Source organism: Pinus tabuliformis, chromosome J, assembly GCF_031772625.1.
Source record: "Pinus tabuliformis cultivar Carrire ecotype Pingquan chromosome J, CPIR1, whole genome shotgun sequence".
NCBI classification, from domain to species: domain Eukaryota; kingdom Viridiplantae; phylum Streptophyta; class Pinopsida; order Pinales; family Pinaceae; genus Pinus; species Pinus tabuliformis.
The window spans coordinates 353,529,358-353,551,850 of record NC_142295.1 but is presented as its reverse complement, the minus strand read 5'-3'; the positions used below and the strand labels follow the sequence as shown (position 1 = coordinate 353,551,850).

Genomic DNA, 22,493 nt, shown 5'->3' with positions numbered 1-22,493 from the left:
AATTTGACCTAATGATCCTGGTCAAACCATTAATTCAATTATTAACATTTCTATAAATAGCTAAAGCAGGTAAATTTGTTAATTATATTTAAGATCATTTAATAATATGAGTATTGAATAATACAATATCCATGTTTATTATTTAAATATAATGGTCATATGTTTATTAAATAATCTATAATTATTATTATTCTAATATTATTTAAGTATAAATAAATGTTACTCTTAGAATTTAGTTATCTTAGGTAAAAATATACCATTTTATTATTTATTATTTAAATATAATGGTCCATTCGAGAATAATATGTTTATTAATTCAAAGCTATATAATAGCTAAACCATATAAATAGTTGTAATTCAAACCTCTAAATAGCTAAAACAAGTAAATTTGTTAACTATATCTAAGATTAAACTCATTGAATAATATAATATCATGTTTATTATTTAAGTATAATAATCTATAATTGTTATTATTCTAATAATATTTAAATATAAATAAATGTTACTCTTAGAATTTTGTTATCCTCGGTAAAAATATACCATTTTATTACTTATTATTTAAGTATAATGGCCATTCGAAAAATAATAATATATGTTTATTAATAAATCCATATTTATTTAATAATTCATAATTCCAATATTATTAAAAACAAACAAATAGAATTCTTAATAAATATTATTATTATTAGAATAAAGTAATGTTCATGTTTATTAATACTAGAATAACTAATATTATTGTTATATCATATATATATTTATTTATACTACTATCTAATTATCTTTTAAACCTAATGGTCATTTGGTAAACTAGGTCTCCTTTAATATTTAAATTACTGATTTATATTTATTAAATACTCAATATATACTCAATAATCTGTTATTCCATTATTAAAGTTAATTATGTCATTAGGTAAATATAATATTACTATAAGGTTTAAAAGGGGTATTTTAGACATTAGTAAAGGAAGCATATTTAATCAAAATAAAAAAAAAAAAAAAAAAAAAAAAAAATCTAATCCAATAATAATATATCCAATAGTATCATAAGCGGGACAAGGTTAATACCCTGAAACTCACTAGGACTAATCCGCCAAAAACGAAACTTAAGGAGGGGGAAGACGGAAACCCTAAGACTAAACACAAGGGGAATGAGGAGGTTAGGAAGACAAGGCTGGGACCCAACAGCTGCTAATCTTCCAGCCATCATCCCTATTAAGATTATTCGGCCTTTTTTCAATCTCCAGGGCCTCTCTAAATTTGCGATGGTGAAACTGCGCAACTTTGGCAATGACTTGAGCCTCCTCTATACATACATGATGCATAGTCTTCCCCGCATGTTCAGCCAGGGCGGAGGACTTGGTCCTACCATGTCTCAAGTCAGCCGAATGCTCACTAATCCGTTGATTGATAGAGCGACCAGTCTCACCAATATAAGGGGTCCCACAGGAACAGGGAATGACATAGACGCCCTTCATGTCCTTAGGGTCAATCGGGTCTTTCACAGACCTGAGGGAGCCACGGATAGTGTTGAGAGGTCTAAAACTAGCGGGCACATCGTACTTCCTCAGAATTCTCGCAATCCTGTCCGTGGTCCCCTGGATGTAAGGAAGGTTCACACCCATGATATGATCTTTAGGAACCTTTCGGATTGAAGGCTCCTTCTTGGCCCTGAGGAAGGCTCTACGACCGAGGTGCCTACTGTAACCATTCTTCTCAAAGACATCTAGGAGATGAGCCTTCTCTGTTTCCAGGCTCTCCTCATCCGAAATTCTTACAGCACGGGTGGCGAGCGTGCTAAGAACCCCTAACTTCTGAGCGGGGAAATGATGCGAAGAAGCATGCAAGTATTGCTCAGTATGGGTCTTCTTTCTAAACACCTGATGAGAAAAGGAACCATCCACCTTCTTAGAGATGAGAACATCCAAGAACGGAAGACAACCATTATCTTCTTTTTCCATCGTGAATTTAATGGCGGCAGATTGGTTATTGAGGTGACTAAAGAAACGATCCAGCTCGACGGGACCATGGGACCAGACAACACCAGTGTCATCAACGAATCTTTTCCAAAGCTTTGGTAAGAGACGAGAGGAGGCCAAAGCCTTAGACTCAAAATCCTCCATGAAGAGATTGGCGACGACAGGGGACAAGGGGGAGCCCATGGCAACTCCGCAAGTCTGCTCATAGAATTCTCCCTCGAAGCTGAAAAAGGTAGAGGTAAGGCACAACTCAACTAACTTAGCCGTATCAGGGTCGGTTAGCTTATTAATAACGCTCATGGCCTCATTAATAGGAATACAAGTATAAAGAGAGACCACGTCAAAACTCACCAGAATGTCCTCGGGCTCAAGTTTAATTCTCTTAAGATCCTCAATAAAAGAAGCTGAGTCTTTAACAAAGGACTCAGTCTGCCCAACCAAGGGTCTTAACTTTGCAGCGAGAAACCCTCGCTGCAAAAAAAATCAAAACCCCAAGTGAAACCCTCAAGAAAAATTTGCAAGATTTATATGAAGTGAGAAGCCCCTGGAAGGATTCGATCTTGAAGTAAAGGATGCCTCCAAACCCTTGTGACCTTAAGAAAAATGCTAGATGGCCTCAAGAAATTTTCGCTACCCTTGAAACCTAGCCGTCTAGGTTAGGAGGGTGATTTTGGCTTTAGAAAAATGATTCTCCTTGAAATTCGATCAGATCAATCCTGCAAAAATTATTTACAAATAGATCCAAGCCAAAATCGATGTCCTCTCTTCAGACCTGTAGAACAAACTCAACAAAACCCCACAAATATATACAAGATAAATAGAAATTGTATACAAGGTTAGAGGAAAATATATACAAGATCTATCTACAAATCTACAATAATAAACTCTTCAATAGTAGATCTATACATTAAGGCTCCAACGATAAATCTTTAGATGACCCACTATGGGTTCCTCAGCTTCTATGCCCTGAATATTTGGTTAATTCAACCGAGAATGTCCCCAAGTATCCAATATCTGTTCAACAATATTATTTTCTACACACTTGAAAATTATTTGTTACATCCACAGAGATTTGGATAGCACAATGGAAAATGAGTCTAAGGGTTTAACTGAAAACCAATAGATCTACTCCTACTAATGTGTTTCTCCAAATCTAAACAATGATGCAAGGTAACTGTACACTAATGAATCTTCAGAAAAAGCTAATGGGAATAACAAAAGTAAAACATTAGTAGAACATAAGCACAATAGATTAGAAAGATATTACCATATAATTGAAGAATAACACCATAGCTTTGCCCCAAAGACTTTGCTTTATTGCTCAGAAAAAAATATTACAAAGGTAGCAGAGCTTCACTTAGCCAAGAGTTCAAGATTTTTCATGATTATAAATGAGGAGCTTAGAGCGTCCTTATATAGAAAAATGAGTGTGAGAGCCTTCAAGTGGAAAAAATGGCTAGTTGAGTTGATCCTCCTTATATAGAAAAATGAGTGTGAGAGCCTTCAAGTGGAAAAAATGGCTAGTTGAGTTGATCCTCCTTATAAAAATTTGAACCCTTGATTACTACTGCACAGATCCATAGAAAAAATCGACTTCCTTGATTAGTGAGCTGGATGGACCAATATTTGACCCTGTGGTGGTTTTGGACCACTGGAATATCTCAAAAAATAATTTTCTTGAAATTCCTTCATTCAAAATAACCACCTGGACCAAAAATTTCGATTTGCCTTCTAGCCCAACGAACTTTTTTGTGGGAATTTTCTGCCTTGGAAATGAGACTTTTCATAACTTTCAATTTGATCCCTTTTTTGGAAAATGCACATTCCCTTTTTAATTATTTTTCCACTTGGAGGAAATTTTATTTTCTCTCATTTTAAAGTTTTGACCATTTTTCGGCTAATTATTTTGCCAGAAAATAAAAATAATGACTCTATAGGGGTTTAAACTTTAGACATAATTTTCCACCCTCAATGTGCGTCTAGATAGAAAGTTTAGGAGATGAGGTATGATTTTAAGTAATCACACCCCCTAGAACTTCTATAGACAACATCTTTTACATCTTACATGAAATATTACATAGAAATTCCATTTCAGAAGGGGATTTTTGACATTTAAAAAATGACCTCTAGAGTCAACTAAATTCTGCGACTCTCTACAGATGATCTAGTATGATAAATTACATAGACTATACACTAGGACTTACTGAAGACCTTACCATTGAGCCCCACTGTTGGACACAGATTGTCATTGATGTCAATATGGCAATATTCAAGAGGAGGAGACAGAGCATATCGGAGTCAAGAGGAGCAAATGGACCGAGAGGAGCAGATGGAGCAAGAGGAGCCAAGAGGAGCAACATATATAGAGCCATCGGTATATGCCAAAGAGAAGGTGCACACAGAGCCATCGGTGGAGCTGCATGAGGAACCATATAGCAAGGAAGCATATCAGAGTCATCAGGAGTTATCGGAGGAGCAATGGATGTGTTTAAAAGCAAACAGAGGACGCAGAGAGCCATTAGAGCAAATAAGAGCAAACAAAGCCATCGGGAGGATTATAGTGTATATGGTATCAAAAGATAATTATATATATATAGCAGGCGGAATACACCATTGCTGAAACCATTGTTGAACACGGTTGAAACTCCTGGAGAAAAGTTGCTGAAACACCAATGTCTCCATTGCTGAAACACCGACACTTGTCAAAAATTTGCTGATACACCAGTTTCAGCGTTGCTGCAACACCAGTCTCAGCGTTGCTGTAACACCAGTTTCGGCGTTGCTGAAACACCAGTTTCAGCGTTGCTGCAACACCAGTCTCAGCGTTGCTGTAACACCAGTTTCGGCGTTGCTGAAACACCAATTTCAGCGTTGCTGTAACACCAGTTTCAGCGTTGCTGAAACACCACTTTCAGCGTTGCTGAAACACCTCCGCGACGAAATTATATTTCCGCGTTGATAAAACACCTCCGCGACGACATTATATTTTTGTGACACCATCAATCGAAGGTAATCATGAGGAAGATAAAGCGAATGGAGGAGGGAAGCCGGAAGGTCAAGCAAGTGTTGAGGAAGCCGAAGCTCAAGCGAGCGAGGAGGAAGCCAAAGAGCCATTGAGTAAGTGGAAATGAACGGACAAAGGCATGAGAATGTATAAAACAGTAAAAACAGGGAATTGCTGTGCTGCTATTTTTGCTGCGGTTGCTGCTGCTATTGTTGCTGTTACTGTTGCTGTAGCCGTTGCTGCTGTAGCTGCTGCTGTTGTTGGTGCTGCTGCTGTTGCTGTTGCTGCAGCTGCTGAAAGTTGCTGAAATACGCTGTGAAGGCCGTTACAGCTGCTGAAATGCGCTGGAGGAAATAGAGGCCATGTGAGGGTCCAACAGAACAGAAACAGGGTGCAGCAGAACATAAAGAGGGATGAAGGACCAACATAATAGTAGGCAGTCGAAGGGGAGAAACAGCCAGTAGAAAAACAGTCATGCTGAAGCATTCATTGTGACAGTGAGAACATAAGCTTGAACATAAAATTGTTCTTTATACAGAGTTTAGTGCAGCTAATAGAAGACTGACTAAAGCTGTGTGAAGACATTATCAGAGAGAAAAATGGCTATTGGAGACTATGTGTGGGCAGAGTGCAAAGTTGTAAAGACTCATTCATAAGAAGACTGGTTGTCATTGATACTGTAGCTTGGAGACTACAGTAAAGCTGTAAATAGATAGAACTCAACAGAGAAGAGTTCTGAGAGCAGAAGGATTGGAGTCCTTGGGGTTGGTGCCTCAAAAGTGAGAAGGATTGAAGTCCTTGGGCTGGTGCCTCAGAAGTAAGTAGGATTGGAGTCCTTGGGGTTGAAGCCTCAGAAGGAAGAAGGATTGAAGTCCTTGAGAGTTTGTGCTCCTAAGTCCAAGATTGGTGTCTTGGCAAAATAGAGTTGGAGCTCTGGAGGTTGGAGCCTCACCAAAGTCCAAGTTGGAGCTTGGCAACTGATTGCAACCATCTAGATATTGTATCTATTTTACTGCACAGTTTATATTAATAAAAGCATTTATTCTTGCTGTTCATCTTGTGTTCTGAATATATATGTTTTAACTGGTAAAACAATAGTGGGAAAAAGAAATACTGATTCACCCCCCCTCTCAGTATTTCCAACAATTGGTATCAGAGCAGGCTTCTTCATTCTAGCCTAACAGCTTGAAGAAGGATCAGCAACCATGATGAGAAATCATGAAGCATCAGGAAAACCTCCTCTGTTTGATGGCACTAACTTTGGGTTTTGGAAGAAAAGAATGACTTACTATTTAATGTCCCTTGGACCTGAAGTTTGGCATTTTTGTCAAACTGAATACCGAGCGACTTCCACTCTTCCAACAGACCAAGACGAGAGGAAAGCCTACATTGCAAATGCAAAAGCCATGAACTCTATCACTAGCGGAATCACTGATTCTGAGTTTACAAAAATCATGCACTGTAACTCTGCCAGAGAAATGTGGGAGAAGCTAGTTAGTTTGTACGATGGAGACTCAAAAGTCAAAAAGGCAAAGCTCCAAACTCACAGAAGACAATTTGAAAGTTTGAAGATGGAAGAGGAAGAAGATATTGCAGCATACCTCCTCCGAGTTGCTGAAGTGGTAAATTCCCTGAAAGGATTGGACGAAAAGGTTGAAGAAAGTACTATTGTACAAAAGGTATTAAGGTCCCTTCCAGACAGATTTGACTCCAAAATAAGTGCTATAGAAGAATCAAAGGATCTTGACACCCTCAAAATGGATGAACTCCATGGAATTCTCACTGCCTATGAAATGAGGAAAGGAGGACCTAGCTCCAAAGATGCAGCATTCAAGGCCTTAAAGTCAAAGAAAGGGAAAGAAAGGAATGACTGTAGTGATGAGTCAGATGTGGAATCCGAATTGGCTCAATATGTACGAAAGCTGAAGAGAGGATCTAAGCTTAAAGGCAAGTATCTTCTTATCTGTTTTAAATGTGGTAAAATAGGTCATTATGCAGCAAAATGTCCTCATAAACATGACAGTGATGACGAAAGAAATTCTAAAAGAATGACATATAAAAGGAAAGGGTTCAATAAGAAAAACCTTCTCTCTAAGCAAGATGAGTCTGATGAGGATGAGTTTATGGTCATCAAAAAGAAATCAGATGAGGAAAGCGATCATGATGAAAGCCAAGAAGCACTATTCATGGCACTCACAGATGATGATGACTCGGGGCAAGAAGGAAATGTGGATGAACTGTTAATAAGTGCCATTGAAGAGAATGAGAAACTACGGAACAAAATTATCTCTCTCAAAGTGGAAAACGAGGAAATAAGACGGAGAGAAGATCTCTTGAAAACAAAGCTTAAGGAAAAAGAAGAGACTTGTGAAGAACGAGAGGCCGAAGTAGTATCTCTGAGAAAGGAGTTGGAGCAAATTAAAAAGGGATGTAAAAGCTCTCAAATACTTGATACTATTCTGAAAAATCAAAAACCTCAACATGATAAGTCTGGAATAGGTTTCAAGGGAGAATCCTCAAGCACTAAGAATAGTGCGAAAAGCTATGCCGATGCACTTTCCTGCAACCCAAAAGATGAAAAAGTTTCTTATCAAAAGTGCGTCCCAGATTCCAAGAATCAAGAAAGATTTAGTCCAAAGAAGAATGTGGAGTCGAATCATGGACACTACAGCAAATACAAACCTGTACTCCACCAAGAGCCCATCAAAAATCCAAAGGACGAGGGAGGAGTAATTCTCAGAAAGGAAGGCGAATTAAACCGTGGTTGCTTCAAAACCATATTTCTTGGACACTGTTTTCACTGTAAAAACTTCGGTCACCAAGCTAGACACTGTATGGCTCGCAGAAGTGAAAAGACAACGCAAAATGACCGAGTAATCAACTCATATGCTCCCAAAAGACAGGGACAAATCAAAACCTTCAACTCATTCGATCCCTTGACTAAATTTGATCTGACTTGCTCGTTTTGCTACAATAATGGACACTATGAACAAAACTGCCCACTCAAAGGAAGAAAGACGAGCAGCAAGATCTCTGCAATGGACAAATGCGGCCTGGTTCTATTTGCGCAAAATAATGGAAACCAGTGGTTTGTGGATAGTGGGTGCTCCAGACACATGACAGGAGACAAAAGGAAATTTATCTCACTGAGCAAAAAGGAAGGGAATGTGTCCTTTGGAAGCGGAACTGGCAAAATTGCAGGAAGAGGAACAGTTACCTTGATCAATGGAAAAGGAAAAGCTCAAGATGCTCTGTTGGTTGATGGACTCAAACACAACCTTCTGAGTGTCAGCCAAATTTGTGATCAAGGACATAAGGTTGTCTTTAGCACCAAAGACTGTGAAATAAGGAACTCTGTCTCTGGAAAACTTGTGGCAAAAGGAGTAAGAACACCATACAATATTTATGTTCTGAACAAGATTCAGGAGAACAAATGCTACTTGAGTCAGGCAGATGAGAGCTGGTTGTGGCACAAGAGACTTGGACATACCAGCTTCGAAAATCTGGTCAATATCAGTAAAATCAACGCTGTACAAGACATCCCAAGGTTGTCCAAACCAAAGCAAGCAGTGTGTGGTCCATGTCAACATGGAAAACAGACCAGAACCAGCCACAAGACAAAGGAACACTGTACATCAAAGTCCTTGGAAATCATCCATGCTGATGTGTGTGGGCCAACTAGAAATCAAGCACTCCAAGGAGAAAGGTACTTTGTGTTATTTGTTGATGATTATACTAGAATGATGTGGATATATTTCATAAAGTATAAATCTGAAACTTTTGAGTGTTTTAAGAATCTAAAATCCCTTATAGAAAACGAAAAAGATTCAAAAATTAAGTGTCTCAGAATAGACAGAGGAGGAGAATTCACATCAAACGAGTTCAGTGAGTTCTGCAATATTCATGGAATTAAAAGGGAATTCTCGGCTGCCAGAACACCTCAGCAAAATGGGGTAGTTGAAAGACGAAACCGAACTGTCCAAGAAATGGCAAGAACCATGCTGTTAGCAGCAGACCTACAACCTAAATTCTGGAGGGAAGCAGTAGGGACAGCTGTCTATACATTGAATCGGACTCAATTAAGACCAAATTGTGATAAAACTCCTTATGAGCTATGGAAAGGGAGACCTGCTTCGGTGAAGTATTTCAAAATATTTGGAAGCAAGTGCTTCATAAAAATAAATGATGGTTCACCTGGAAAATTTGATTCTCGGGTTGATGAGGGGATATTTCTTGGATACTCTCCACGGAGCAAGGCTTACAAATGCTACAATTTTCGACTGAAGAAAATAGTGGAAAGCATCGATGTTAAGGTTGACGAAGATCTTCCAGAAAAGGAAATTGAAGAACAGGAAGATGACTTTCTCATTGAAGAAGAAGAATCCAAAGAAGAAGAGATAGATGATGAAGAAGAAGAAGAGGAAAGAGAACCGGCTTATACTCCTTCAAAGATGAAGTATGTAGAAAGATACCACCCAGAAGAACAGATCATTGGCGATAAAGATGAAGGTGTGCAGACCAGAAGAAGGATAACAACCTCACCCAAGAGAAAATCCATTGCCCTCCTATCTATGATAGAACCAGAAACATTCACAGAAGCAAGTAAGGACCCTCATTGGGTAAAAGCAATGGAAGAAGAAATATTCCAAATTGAGAAGAACAAGACATGGGAGCTGGTACCTCGTCCGAAGGACAAAAACATAATAGGAACCAAATGGGTGTTCAAAAATAAAATGAATGAGGAAGGACAGGTTATCAGAAACAAGGAAAGACTTGTTTGCAAAGGCTATTCGCAAATTGAAGGAGTTGACTTTGAAGAGACGTTTGCACCAGTGGCCCGTATGGAAGCTATCAGGATGTTTTTAGCATTTGCTTGCTCGAAAGGATTCAAAATCTATCAAATGGACGTGAAATCAACATTTCTAAATGGGGAACTCAAGGAGGAAGTCTACATGGAGCAGCCAGAAGGTTTTGATCTGACAGCAGGAAAGGATCTAGTCTGTAAGCTGAAAAAGGCTTTGTATGGGTTGAAACAAGCTCCTAGAGCTTGGTATGCAAGACTGGATAACTATCTCCAACAACAAGGCTTCAAAAAGGGAGTGGCTGGAAGCAATCTATACATAAAGACAGATCAAGGTAAGTTACTAGTTGCTCTTGTTTATGTCGATGATCTGATTTTTGCTAGTAATAATGATGAAATGAGCCATGAATTTTCTCAAAGCATGGCAAAAGAATTTGAGATGTCAATGATAGGAGAACTGTCCCACTTCCTTGGACTTCAAGTATCTCAAACCAGAGCAGGATTGTGTATATCTCAAGGCAAATATCTAAAAGACATACTCAAAAAATATGGAATGGAGGACTGTGCACCCATGAGCACTCCCATGACCACAAACTGCAAACTGAGCAAAGATGATGACTCCCCTCTAGTGGATGCAACTCATTACAGGTCAATGATTGGAGCCCTTCTATACTTAACAGCTACACGACCAGACATAATGCAAGCAGTAGGAATGGTGGGAAGATTTCAATCGGCTCCCAAACAATCTCATTTATTAGCTGTAAAAAGAATTCTCAGATACCTGAAGGGAACTTCTGATTTCGGTCTTTGGTACCCAAGGAACTCAACACTGACTGTAACTGCATACACCGATGCTGATTGGGCTGGAAATATAGATGATCGGAAAAGTACTAGTGGAAATGCATTCTTCCTAGGAGACTGTTTGGTATCCTGGCTCAGCAAAAAACAGTCATCCATATCATTATCCACAACCGAAGCCGAGTATATCGCTGCAGCAGACTGTTGCACTCAGATACTTTGGATAAAGGAAGCACTAAAAGATGTCGACATATGTACAGATCAACCAATTACCGTTTATTGTGACAACACTAGTGCTATCAGTCTCAGCAAAAATCCAGTGATGCACTCAAGAACCAAACACATACCAATCAAGTATCATTTCCTCCGTGAGCAAGTAGCTGAACAAAACATCGCTCTGGAATATATCAGTACTAAGGAGCAAATAGCTGATATTTTCACAAAACCTCTTCCTCGGGAAGCATTCGAACATCTGCGACAAAAGATGGGGGTTATTTCTTTATCATCACTCAAGTTCATTCATAAAGATGCAGCAAGACAGGGGGAGCAGCTTAACAGGGGGAGTTCGTAGCATTCCTTTGCCATTGATGTCAAAGGGGGAGAAGGCAGGAGAATATTGCCATCAATAACAAAGGGGGAGATTGTTGGACACAGATTGTCATTGATGTCAATATGGCAATATTCAAGAGGAGGAGACAGAGCATATCGGAGTCAAGAGGAGCAAATGGACCGAGAGGAGCAGATGGAGCAAGAGGAGCCAAGAGGAGCAATATATATAGAGCCATCGGTATATGCCAAAGAGAAGGTGCACACAGAGCCATCGGTGGAGCTGCAGGAGGAACCATATAGCAAGGAAGCATATCAGAGTCATCAGGAGTTATCGGAGGAGCAATGGATGTGTTTAAAAGCAAACAGAGGACGCAGAGAGCCATCAGAGCAAATAAGAGCAAACAAAGCCATCGGGAGGATTATAGTGTATATGGTATCAAAAGATAATTATATATATATATAGCAGGCGGAATACACCATTGCTGAAACCATTGTTGAACACGGTTGAAACTCCTGGAGAAAAGTTGCTGAAACACCAATGTCTCCATTGCTGAAACACCGACACTTGTCAAAAATTTGCTGATACACCAGTTTCAGCGTTGCTGCAACACCAGTCTCAGCGTTGCTGTAACACCAGTTTCGGCGTTGCTGAAACACCAGTTTCAGCGTTGCTGCAACACCAGTCTCAGCGTTGCTGTAACACCAGTTTCGGCGTTGCTGAAACACCAATTTCAGCGTTGCTGTAACACCAGTTTCAGCGTTGCTGAAACACCACTTTCGGCGTTGCTGAAACACCTCCGCGACGAAATTATATTTCCGCGTTGATAAAACACCTCCGCGACGACATTATATTTTTGTGACACCATCAATCGAAGGTAATCATGAGGAAGATAAAGCGAATGGAGGAGGGAAGCCGGAAGGTCAAGCAAGTGTTGAGGAAGCCGAAGCTCAAGCGAGCGAGGAGGAAGCCAAAGAGCCATTGAGTAAGTGGAAATGAACGGACAAAGGCATGAGAATGTATAAAACAGTAAAAACAGGGAATTGCTGTGCTGCTATTTTTGCTGCGGTTGCTGTTGCTATTGTTGCTGTTACTGTTGCTGTAGCCGTTGCTGCTGTAGCTGCTGCTGTTGTTGGTGCTGCTGCTGTTGCTGTTGCTGCAGCTGCTGAAAGTTGCTGAAATACGCTGTGAAGGCCGTTACAGCTGCTGAAATGCGCTGGAGGAAATAGAGGCCATGTGAGGGTCCAACAGAACAGAAACAGGGTGCAGCAGAACATAAAGAGGGATGAAGGACCAACAGAATAGTAGGCAGTCGAAGGGGAGAAACAGCCAGTAGAAAAACAGTCATGCTGAAGCATTCATTGTGACAGTGAGAACATAAGCTTGAACATAAAATTGTTCTTTATACAGAGTTTAGTGCAACTAACAGAAGACTGACTAAAGCTGTGTGAAGACATTATCAGAGAGAAAAATGGCTATTGGAGACTATGTGTGGGCAGAGTGCAAAGTTGTAAAGACTCATTCATAAGAAGACTGGTTGTCATTGATACTGTAGCTTGGAGACTACAGTAAAGCTGTAAATAGATAGAACTCAGCAGAGAAGAGTTCTGAGAGCAGAAGGATTGGAGTCCTTGGGGTTGGTGCCTCAAAAGTGAGAAGGATTGAAGTCCTTGGGCTGGTGCCTCAGAAGTAAGTAGGATTGGAGTCCTTGGGGTTGAAGCCTCAAAAGGAAGAAGGATTGAAGTCCTTGAGAGTTTGTGCTCCTAAGTCCAAGATTGGTGTCTTGGCAAAATAGAGTTGGAGCTCTGGAGGTTGGAGCCTCACCAAAGTCCAAGTTGGAGCTTGGCAACTGATTGCAACCATCTAGATATTGTATCTATTTTACTGCACAGTTTATATTAATAAAAGCATTTATTCTTGCTGTTCATCTTGTGTTCTGAATATATATGTTTTAACTGGTAAAACAATAGTGGGAAAAAGAAATACTGATTCACCCCCCCTCTCAGTATTTCCAACACCCACTTTAGCTTTGGGGTATGTGTGGGAGAAAAACTCAACCAATTATTTGTAGTTGAAAAACACAAATAATTAGCTGAGGAAAATAACTCCCTAGAGTGAAACTCTTTGGTAAAAATCATAGGCTTACCTAGATGTTTTACATGGCTATATAAACATGCTAGAATCAGTTTTACATAATGGCCCACTGGGTTGGAGAATTTGGATTACATAATGATGACCAGAAGCTGCATGATGATGATGAAGTCTGAAAAATTTCTGACTGCTGTGCACTGTACTCTGCTCAAGGGGTAGTCGACATTGAGTGGTCAACAGGTTGTATTATGTTGAACTTAGTGTTGAAGAATGTCACTAGTGTTGGTCTTCATAATTGTACTTGAGTCATGATGTAATATATTTGTCAAAAGAAAATTTTTATTGACTTATTAAAGCATGGGTTTCATGCTTGGGTCAATTGGTCAATAGGTCATAGCACCCATTGCGTGCTCTAGGATTTTTGGTTGAGTCAAAATCAAAGTCATTATTGTAAGAGACCCTTCTTGGGCTCCTTTAGATCAAGAAAGAAAAATTATTTTTGTATCTATCCTCCACCAAGTCAGCTTCCTCTCAAGTCGGCCTCAAACTCATCATGACAGCCATCTTCAACAGTGTACAAGTCGGCCTCTTCATCAATTGACAAGTCAGCTTATTATTGGATGCTCCAACTACTATATAAAGGAATGAATTTGACTTTTTCAAGGGACATATGACACACACACATCTGCAATTCGACTTAGTAAAGAGCGAAAATCTGAAGAAGGAAAGTCTGGGCAAGTGAAGTCTGTCATGGGAAAACGAATTTGTGATGCTACTCATATGATCTTAAGACTAGATGAAGGGAGCCGAAATAAAGAAGAGCGAGTTGCAGGAATTGCAAAGAAGAAGACAAATAACTACATGTGCTGAGGGCTGACTTGGTGGAAGGAGTAAGTCTATGTCTTTGGTCAAAGGTCAGGTATGTCTCATCTTGAATTGAATCTACAGTAGGAAGAGTTTGTGACTGGGTTTTCCCCTTATAGGGGTTTTTCCCTGGCTGAGTGCCTATATCTTGTGTTCCCTTGTGTTCTTTGTGTTTTTGGCAATTATCTTGATGATAATAATAACAATAAATAAGTAGAAGAAATAATTAATGACAAGAAATTGTCAAGTAATAGAGAAATCGATTTAAATAAGAAACTCTAACATGTTGTCCTAGATTTCTCAACACTTAGAACTCATTTCTGATTGGTTGAATATGGTTGGACATACTTTTGCATTACATGTGTGAATCAACAGTGACATCGTTGTTGAATGAACAAGCAAAATTGTTTTTGTTAAATAAGCAGGATATTATTGTTGATCATATTAGACTGTACTACTGAGTTGTTTTACCACTGGATGAGCGGAAATTTTTATTGGAAACCCTACTCATCTGCAAACCCAGGGAAAAAATTCTGCTAAGACAGTACATAACTTTTGCACAATCTTAAGCTAGTAGGGCATTTGTGAGGATTATGTAGAGAGATGAAGTATAACTGCCAATGGCTGCATGTGCTCTCTTAATCTAGTGGTTTTGGGATGACCACAAACCAGATGGCTAGTAGAAGCTGATGTCTTCTACTAAATGATGGTTTAAAGACGACCATAAATTGTTGTCAAGCAAAAGCCTTAAGTCTTCTACTAATTGGTGGTTAAAGATGACCACAAACCGAATCATGGCAATGGACAATGGCTTTGGATAAAGCTTTGACTCTGGCTTTGACTTTGTCAGGTTTCAGTTTATGGGAAACACCTATATGGAATACTACATAAGCAGTGGGCCTCAGTAAGATATAACAAATAACCAACCACAGGAATTGGTTCTTGTATTGCTGTGCAGCTAAGGGTGCTGCAGTTTCTTTTATGTAAGGTTTATAACTTTTGTTACCCGATAGGTAGGAACCTGTGTGCCGGAAGATGACAATTGAACTTATTTACAGTATGCTTACTTTATATGCTTTTGGAGTAGCCTTAAGTACTCCTGCAGGTGCTGATTGCTGATTGTTCTCTTTTGTCCGGTCACATTGACCTACCTGTTTGGGCATTTGTTGGACATTAATTCATTTATCTGATTTTTTATTTTATTTTATTAGTCATACTTCTTGTATTGAACAAGATATGCTTTCCTCCATATTAGTTAGTTTGGACTGTAAGACTTCCACTTTTTGGCTATTACATAAATGGGAGTGTTATCATATAGTTTCCTTTTAGTGAATGTAAATTGATCCACTGTATTAGAGATATACATCTCACATGTGTCTTTCCTAAATAGACTGGAAGTATGGTTTGAGGTGGTTTTAAGGATTTTATCTTTGAGATAAAGATATATTTTGTTTTAAGAGCATGTGGATAAGGGTTCATTTTCTTTCTTTATCTGTTTTCTCACATCTTCAACTTCTCACATTATAATATCATGCAGGTTTCAGAGATCTGCTGAAATAGCAATGCATTCATATAAAGTGTTAAAGGAATATAATTATGATTTCGGTTGTAACTTCTAAGAAAGAGTGTTTGAGCAGTACAATAAATTATATAAACATTGATTTATCTGTGTTATTTCTTGTCTTTATTTCATCTGTTACTACTTTTACAGACTGCTAGTGCAACACATTTCAGGTATGAAAAGGAGTTTTTGGAAGACATGCAGAACCTTGGTGTTAAACCTCCAATGGTACTTACACGTGTAACAGAGTAAGGATGCAGTTTTTTCAGGTTTTGCTAGTATTATATAGTCTAGGTGGCATTGTTCTCAATTTTTTCCATATTGTACGCTCTTATTCTGACAGATTTAATCAATAGTTTTTTTCAAATAGTTTGAACATTGGTGGTGTTCGTTAAGTTTACATTCGCTTATAATGCTGATATAAATTTGGTTAAATTGATTATTTTGGGACAGGTACAAATAGATTGAGCTGGTTATATTAGTTAAATATTTAGAAAAGTGGCGGTGCTGTTTATAAATCCTTCTTTGAAACTGCATTTTTACCCTGCTAACTCTTTTTATACTTGGTTGTATACAGGTATATTGATATAATTAAAGATTATGTTCAAAAGATAATTGATCAAGGATTTGCGTACGTTGCTAAAGGAAGTGTGTATTTCAACACAAGGGCATTCCAGTATGTGTACAACTGATTATTGTCTGGGATTATTTTTTGGTTTGTTCATGTCTGGAAATTAGATTTGAATATGATCATTATTCTTGTTATTCATGATCACCCCTCGACCTCTTTTTTTAACCATCCTATCAGTGTCTCGCCCCACATCCAGATTACTATAGAAATTCAAAAGGGCAATTCTCTTCCTTTTTTCGATGTTCTCATTTGACGTCAATCTGATGGTACCTTTACCCACCAAGTTTATAGAAAAATACCCCCACTGATAGATACCTTCATGCCCATTCTCACCATCAACTAGCTCAAAAAACTGTTGTTTTAAAAACTTTGGTTTCTAGAGCCTTTCAAATCTCTACTCTGCAATTTTTCGACAAAGAAAAGGACCCTTACAAAGGCCCTTTTGGCTTATGGATATTCCTTTATCTCAAATCAGTAAAGCCTTTTGACTGCTCGCCATTCCAAATCTTTAAAATCTTCATCCTCTTCTCCACCTTGTGGTCTTATATATCATCCTTACATCTAGGGCACTACATACCAGATTTCAAAGATTTTGGAGAAGAACATCAAAACTCTTTTTGAGCCCTATAAAACTCTTAAACATTTATTTCAAACTTCCAAGGACAACTTGAACCCAATGCTCAGCGAAGGAGTTTACCAAATTCCTTGATCTTGTGGCAAATCATACAGTGGTCAAACTAGTAGATCTTTCAAAACCCACTTCAAGGAACATATGGCAAATAATTTCCATAACCACATTTCCAAGTCTGCTATTGCCCAACACTCACATTTCCAGACACCTCATTTGCTTTGACCAAACTCAAATTCTTGCATCTGTTCCCTATCACTCTTCTCGCATCATCCAGGAAGCTCCAGAAATTGAAAAGCATTCCAGTAATTTTAATCCGGATGAAGGGTACAAGCTTAACCAATCTTGGAAGCCCACCAGACATCAACTCCGTCATTGATCATATCAGTCTTTAAACTTTTATTTTAATGTATGCTGATATTTACCTTCTTTTTCACTTTTTCTCCCCTCGTCAAAGTTTCCCTCCCTTTTACCAAACTACCAACCTCTAACCCTCTTTTTCATTATCCTTTCCCTACCTTCTTTTATCCTTAATTCCATTGTTTTAATTTTTATCCCTTTTGCCTCCATGTAAATTAAAATTTTAATTTAGTTTGATTCCCTTTTGGTTTCCATCTTTAATTCCCCTCACTCTTTCATTTTATTTGATAATCTTTCTCTAATCTCCCTCTAACCCTTAATTCATTTTACTTTAATCAATAATCATTAATTTTATTCAACAGTTCTGTTTATGCAATGGTTTGTTTTTATTCATTCTTATTATTTTACACCAATGTCCTCTATTATTATTAATCCACTTTCATATCAAATCTTCATTTATTTTATTTTATTCATTCTCACACTGGCTAGCATAAACTTCAATCTATAAAAAAGTCTTAACCCAGCACTCTTTTCTCATACCATTTTAACTTTTTTTTTTTGTCTGTAACGATGGGTGGAGTGCTGACTAAAAATGTTGGACATTTCATAATCTAGTGCACAGTTTACTTCCACAAAAATTTATATAATTATAATAAATATAATGTGATCGGTACATTAATCTCAAGTCATGGGGATTCACTGAGATTGATAATCATGATTTGTACAAATATTTAAATGATTTTAGCTGTTATGTAGAAGTTTAAAAAATAGGCTCTTAACGGGAGGACTGATACGTGTCTTGTGCAGGGAGGCAGGGCACATCTATGGTAAATTGAATCCATGGGCTGTTGGCAGTTCTGAACTGGCATCCGAAAGTGAGTCAAATTTTGACAGCAGAGAAAAACAGAATAATTGTGACTTTGCTTTATGGAAGGTATTAACCCTTTCTTTCATGGTTTGCCTCTGTTTTATGAGAGGCAATCAACTCTTGGGCATCGACTTATTTTTTTCCTAAAAAAGAATGTAGCTTTTCATTTCAAGCAGAATTATAAAATTTATATTTTGAATGGATAGTGACACTCATAAGGATTACTCTGAAACTTGTTCAGACATTAATCTAAAAAAGTCCAAAATAAGATCTGGCCATGGACATTATCTCCTTATACATCAAAAAGAGACAAAAAGAAGTCCCCTAAACATCATTGAATTTCCACAGCACCAAAAAATATCACAAACTCAAGAAGATATTAACCAGAGTCATTGAGTCATATCCTCAGAGAATTGATTCATAAAGAGCTTGAATGGATACTGGCAAAGAAAGTACAGCAGTCTTCTCAGTTATCTCCATAGACCCAACAGCCATCTCCAAAGCTTGTTTAGAAAGACCATCCACTTGCATATTTGACTACCTATATAGTGTAAATGTGAGCAAAGGAAATGAAGGAAAATCTCTTTTCCATTAATTTCACTTGATTATAGATAGGATGAAAGATCAAATTCTGCATACCAATTTGTTCCTTTCACCCAGTCAATAACCAGCTTAGAGTCCCCAAATAATTGAATAAGAGTTATGCCCTTTTCCACAGCTAAGCTCATCAGAACAGAAAGTGCATTCCATAGACTCATACACATGTACCTCACTTTTTCATTTTCTTCTTTTTGGCAGGCCAGCAAAATAGGTGAACCATTTTGGGAATCTCCCTGGGGACAGGGCCGCCCTGGCTGGCATATTGAATGTTCAGCAATGGCTAGTCATGTTATTGGGAAATCAATTGATATTCATTCAGGGGGAGTGTAAGTTTTCTGCTTTATTGTTTTCAGGCAAAGAAAATTGTGGAAGATTGTTTTGAAGGTTGCTTATTGATATTCTCATTTTCAGGGAAATTGTAGGCCAATTAACAATGCAGTGTCTGTTTTTCCCCATTTCATCAAGTTTTATTTTTATTTTTATTTTTTATTCTGTTAAAATGAAGTGTAATACTGAAGAATCTTGGCAAGTAATGCTTTTCATTGTTCAGCGGTTTGTGTAATGTTCGGTATTATTGAACAAAACGGGTTGATTTCTATGATTTTGAAGACAAGGAAATGCCATTTTTGTGTGCAACTTTTGATATGGGTAGTTTGATTTAAAATGATCAAAATTCATATTCAGCGTTAAAATTATATGGAACGAGTAATTGAAATCGTAAGGCATTCCACAGAATTATTCAGCAGCTTAAAAACTGATGGTACATGTTGATAATATGATAAATATTTAAAAAAAGGAATTTAGTCGTCTAAAGAAAGTTCTTATCTGCGCTTGCCACTCATCTCATCTCTCCAGACAAAGGAGTCAATGATATGAAACACCCAAAAGCACAGATTCCTGTTTTGGATAGTGACTTCGTTGGATCACAATGTGATCTTTAATTATAATTTCCAGTCAAAATGAGAAACCGTCTCAGTATGCTATTTTTTTATATTCATCAACAGATGGCACCCGATGCAAGTGGCCAATTTTATCCTGTAGAAATGTTGGAACAGATTTACTTCTCCTTTGTATAATATCTTTATCATTAGAATTCTGGTAGATCTTCTGATGCCTTTTTTACATTTCATCCTTAGTACCTTAAAACATTCAGTATAAGATACTACTTTGACATTGAATGGACATCCTACATGCAAGCTATCTTGAAACTCCAATTCAGTAAAACCCAGGATATAAAAGACTTGAAAGCTGAATTCTTTGAAGATAGCCTGATGGTCTTAGCGGTTCATATTGCAGACCTTTTCAATTACATTGTCTCCGAAGGTTTTCTTCCCTCTTGGACCTCTTATATTATTTGTTTGATTCATATATGTAGGGATCAGAATGAATGGCATAATTGTTGGACTATCATGATTGGGATACTATGGCCAAACTCTTCGCCACAACACTAAATGACTGAATCTCCATCTGGGCTGAGTGGAAGAATTTGAGGGCTAAACACCAAAAAGGCTTTGGAAGGAACAATCGTACTTCTGACCATATTTTCCTGCTTGCAACTATCATTGAGGAATAAAACCAGCAAACACAATGTATGCACCAACCATTTGAGAGGCTTAAGATTTTGGGGGTCCTAGAATTAGTGATCCCTTTGGTGGCGATTCTCTTCGAAAATCAGCACCTACTATAATTGGCAGCATCCATACAATGAATGCAAAAATGACATACACAATGCCACAGGAGTCTAACAAGGATGTTCGCTTTCACCTGCACTTTTAGGACTCAATATTAATGAACTAGAGGATCTCGTTTGAAAATCTGTAAGGCATTCAAGTTCCTTCCTTATTTATGGGGTTTACATTGCCATTTTATTGTTCATGGATGAAATTTATCCATATATCACTCACAATCAAAGGACTCTGAAAATAAAAACAACTGCATATTTTGAGCTCAGTCTGTAATAGTCATTCAAGTCAACCTCCCAAAGATGAAAATTATGGCCTTTAACACCTTGAATAAAGAGACATCCAATTCTACCCTTTTTTTAAAGGACAAAATATAGAGGTGGTTACATCCTACATTTTGCAGTGGTACTATTTGGCCCAACTTTCAGCATGATACCAAGAGCAGAATGAAGATTGAGTAGAGGATATTCAGTGTCAACAACTTTGGAGAGACAAATTTTCCAATTTCAGCCTCGAAATATTTGGGCAAAGATCTGTTTTCTACTCTGGTAATTTCCTTTATGGTTGTGAGGTTTGGAGCCCATACCCAAGGCAGATAGGTTGAAATCACATACTCATGACTATGTATTCAAAACAGACACATGCAAAGAAAACGGTTCTGCAATAACATCATCTTTAGCTGAGTTTGCTGCATGCCCCCTCCTCACATCCTTGATCATGTCCATCCTACACATTATTACATGCTGGTTTGTCACTCAGGTTGCAATCGATACCCTTACCTTATTCTTGCAGTTTGCTGGGCAAGGGTTCTTAAATTGTTGTTATACTGGTGCTGCTTTTCTCCTCCAATATTTAACCTGGGATATTGAAAAGCTTTGCCCCCTGTTGTTCTCCTTTGATGTGTCCCATTCCACTGAGATGAATATTAAGTATTAACAGAGGTATCAGAGCTAAGATTTACAAAGCCTACTTGACAGCCACATGGACCAAGCCAATAGAGCCTTTAACCTCAAAACTGTAACTGTATCACTACTTCCACAACTACATGCACTTAAAGGATGATCTTATCTGTACTCCAAGACATATTAAGGTTCAACTACCTTGTAGCCTAAGAGTTCCTTTAGCCCAACTCCATATTTGTAGACAAATCATCACCTCCAAAGGGAGCATCACACTTGCAGAATGTGTTTGCGATAATCTGAATCAGAAGACCGTTTATCTTTAGCTCCCCTATCTATTATGAAATCAAGTATTGAGGTACTGTGAAGCATAGATCATCGAGTAAGGATGCTTTAGTTTTCTTATTTTTGGTGGAGTAGATGTTAGCAATGACAATATATGAATGGATTTCTTTTACTGTTTGCACAGCTATCTGCCATGTAAAAATTCAAAGCCTAGATGACTGATGTCCTTATGATCTCAATTAAACAAGTAAATTGCTGAATTTAATTAATGTAGACATTAAATTCAGACCATAGCATCAATTACAAAATAGTTGGAAATTAAATAGTGGAAGCATAAAACAGTTTCACACATAGGTAATTGCTCCTTCAAAATCAGCTTTTTATTCCTTCAAAAACTTATAAGGGAACCTCTGCAAGGTGCCAAAACCAAATAGCTGCATAGTTACAAAAATCACCTTGAATTGAGTGGAACAGCGCGCTGAGAAAGTATGGCCTGCTGTATGGTTATATGGCCTGTACAATTGATTGCATGGCATGTCCATAACGACTGTATAAATAACTTAAAGGAACTGCTCTATACGATTGTACAGAACTGTACAAGAACTTGCACAAAATTTTCTGCTGCCTGAATTTGCCTCTGCCTGAATCCCTGCTCTCTGTCTCTTGATTGCTCAACTGCTCGAGTGTGTAAGTGTGTTGAAAACTGCTATCTTGATCTGTCTTTATACTTTTAGTTAAGATGAAAGAAGTTTTGAGTTTATTCCTAGTCTAAGTCATGTATGCATGAGATATATTTTTTTAGCTTAATAGCTAAATATAAGACTTTTCAAATTTTTTACTAAAGTGAATTACAAAATAGAACAAATTTTTGAAAATAGGTTTAAACAAAACTTCTCTG

General features: G+C 37.9%; 1 protein-coding gene across 1 annotated transcript in view; it reads left to right on the top strand.

Moving 5' to 3' along the window:
- Window positions 1-22,493, top strand: part of LOC149227219 (putative cysteine--tRNA ligase) — a 211,522-nt gene that overhangs the window by 82,428 nt on the left and 106,601 nt on the right. Inside the window, exons 7-10 of the mRNA XM_089377718.1 lie at window positions 15,816-15,890; window positions 16,220-16,318; window positions 18,069-18,195; window positions 18,928-19,055. Coding sequence (XP_089233844.1) covers window positions 15,816-15,890; window positions 16,220-16,318; window positions 18,069-18,195; window positions 18,928-19,055 — 429 coding nt within the window. The remainder of the gene's footprint in view (window positions 1-15,815; window positions 15,891-16,219; window positions 16,319-18,068; window positions 18,196-18,927; window positions 19,056-22,493) is intronic.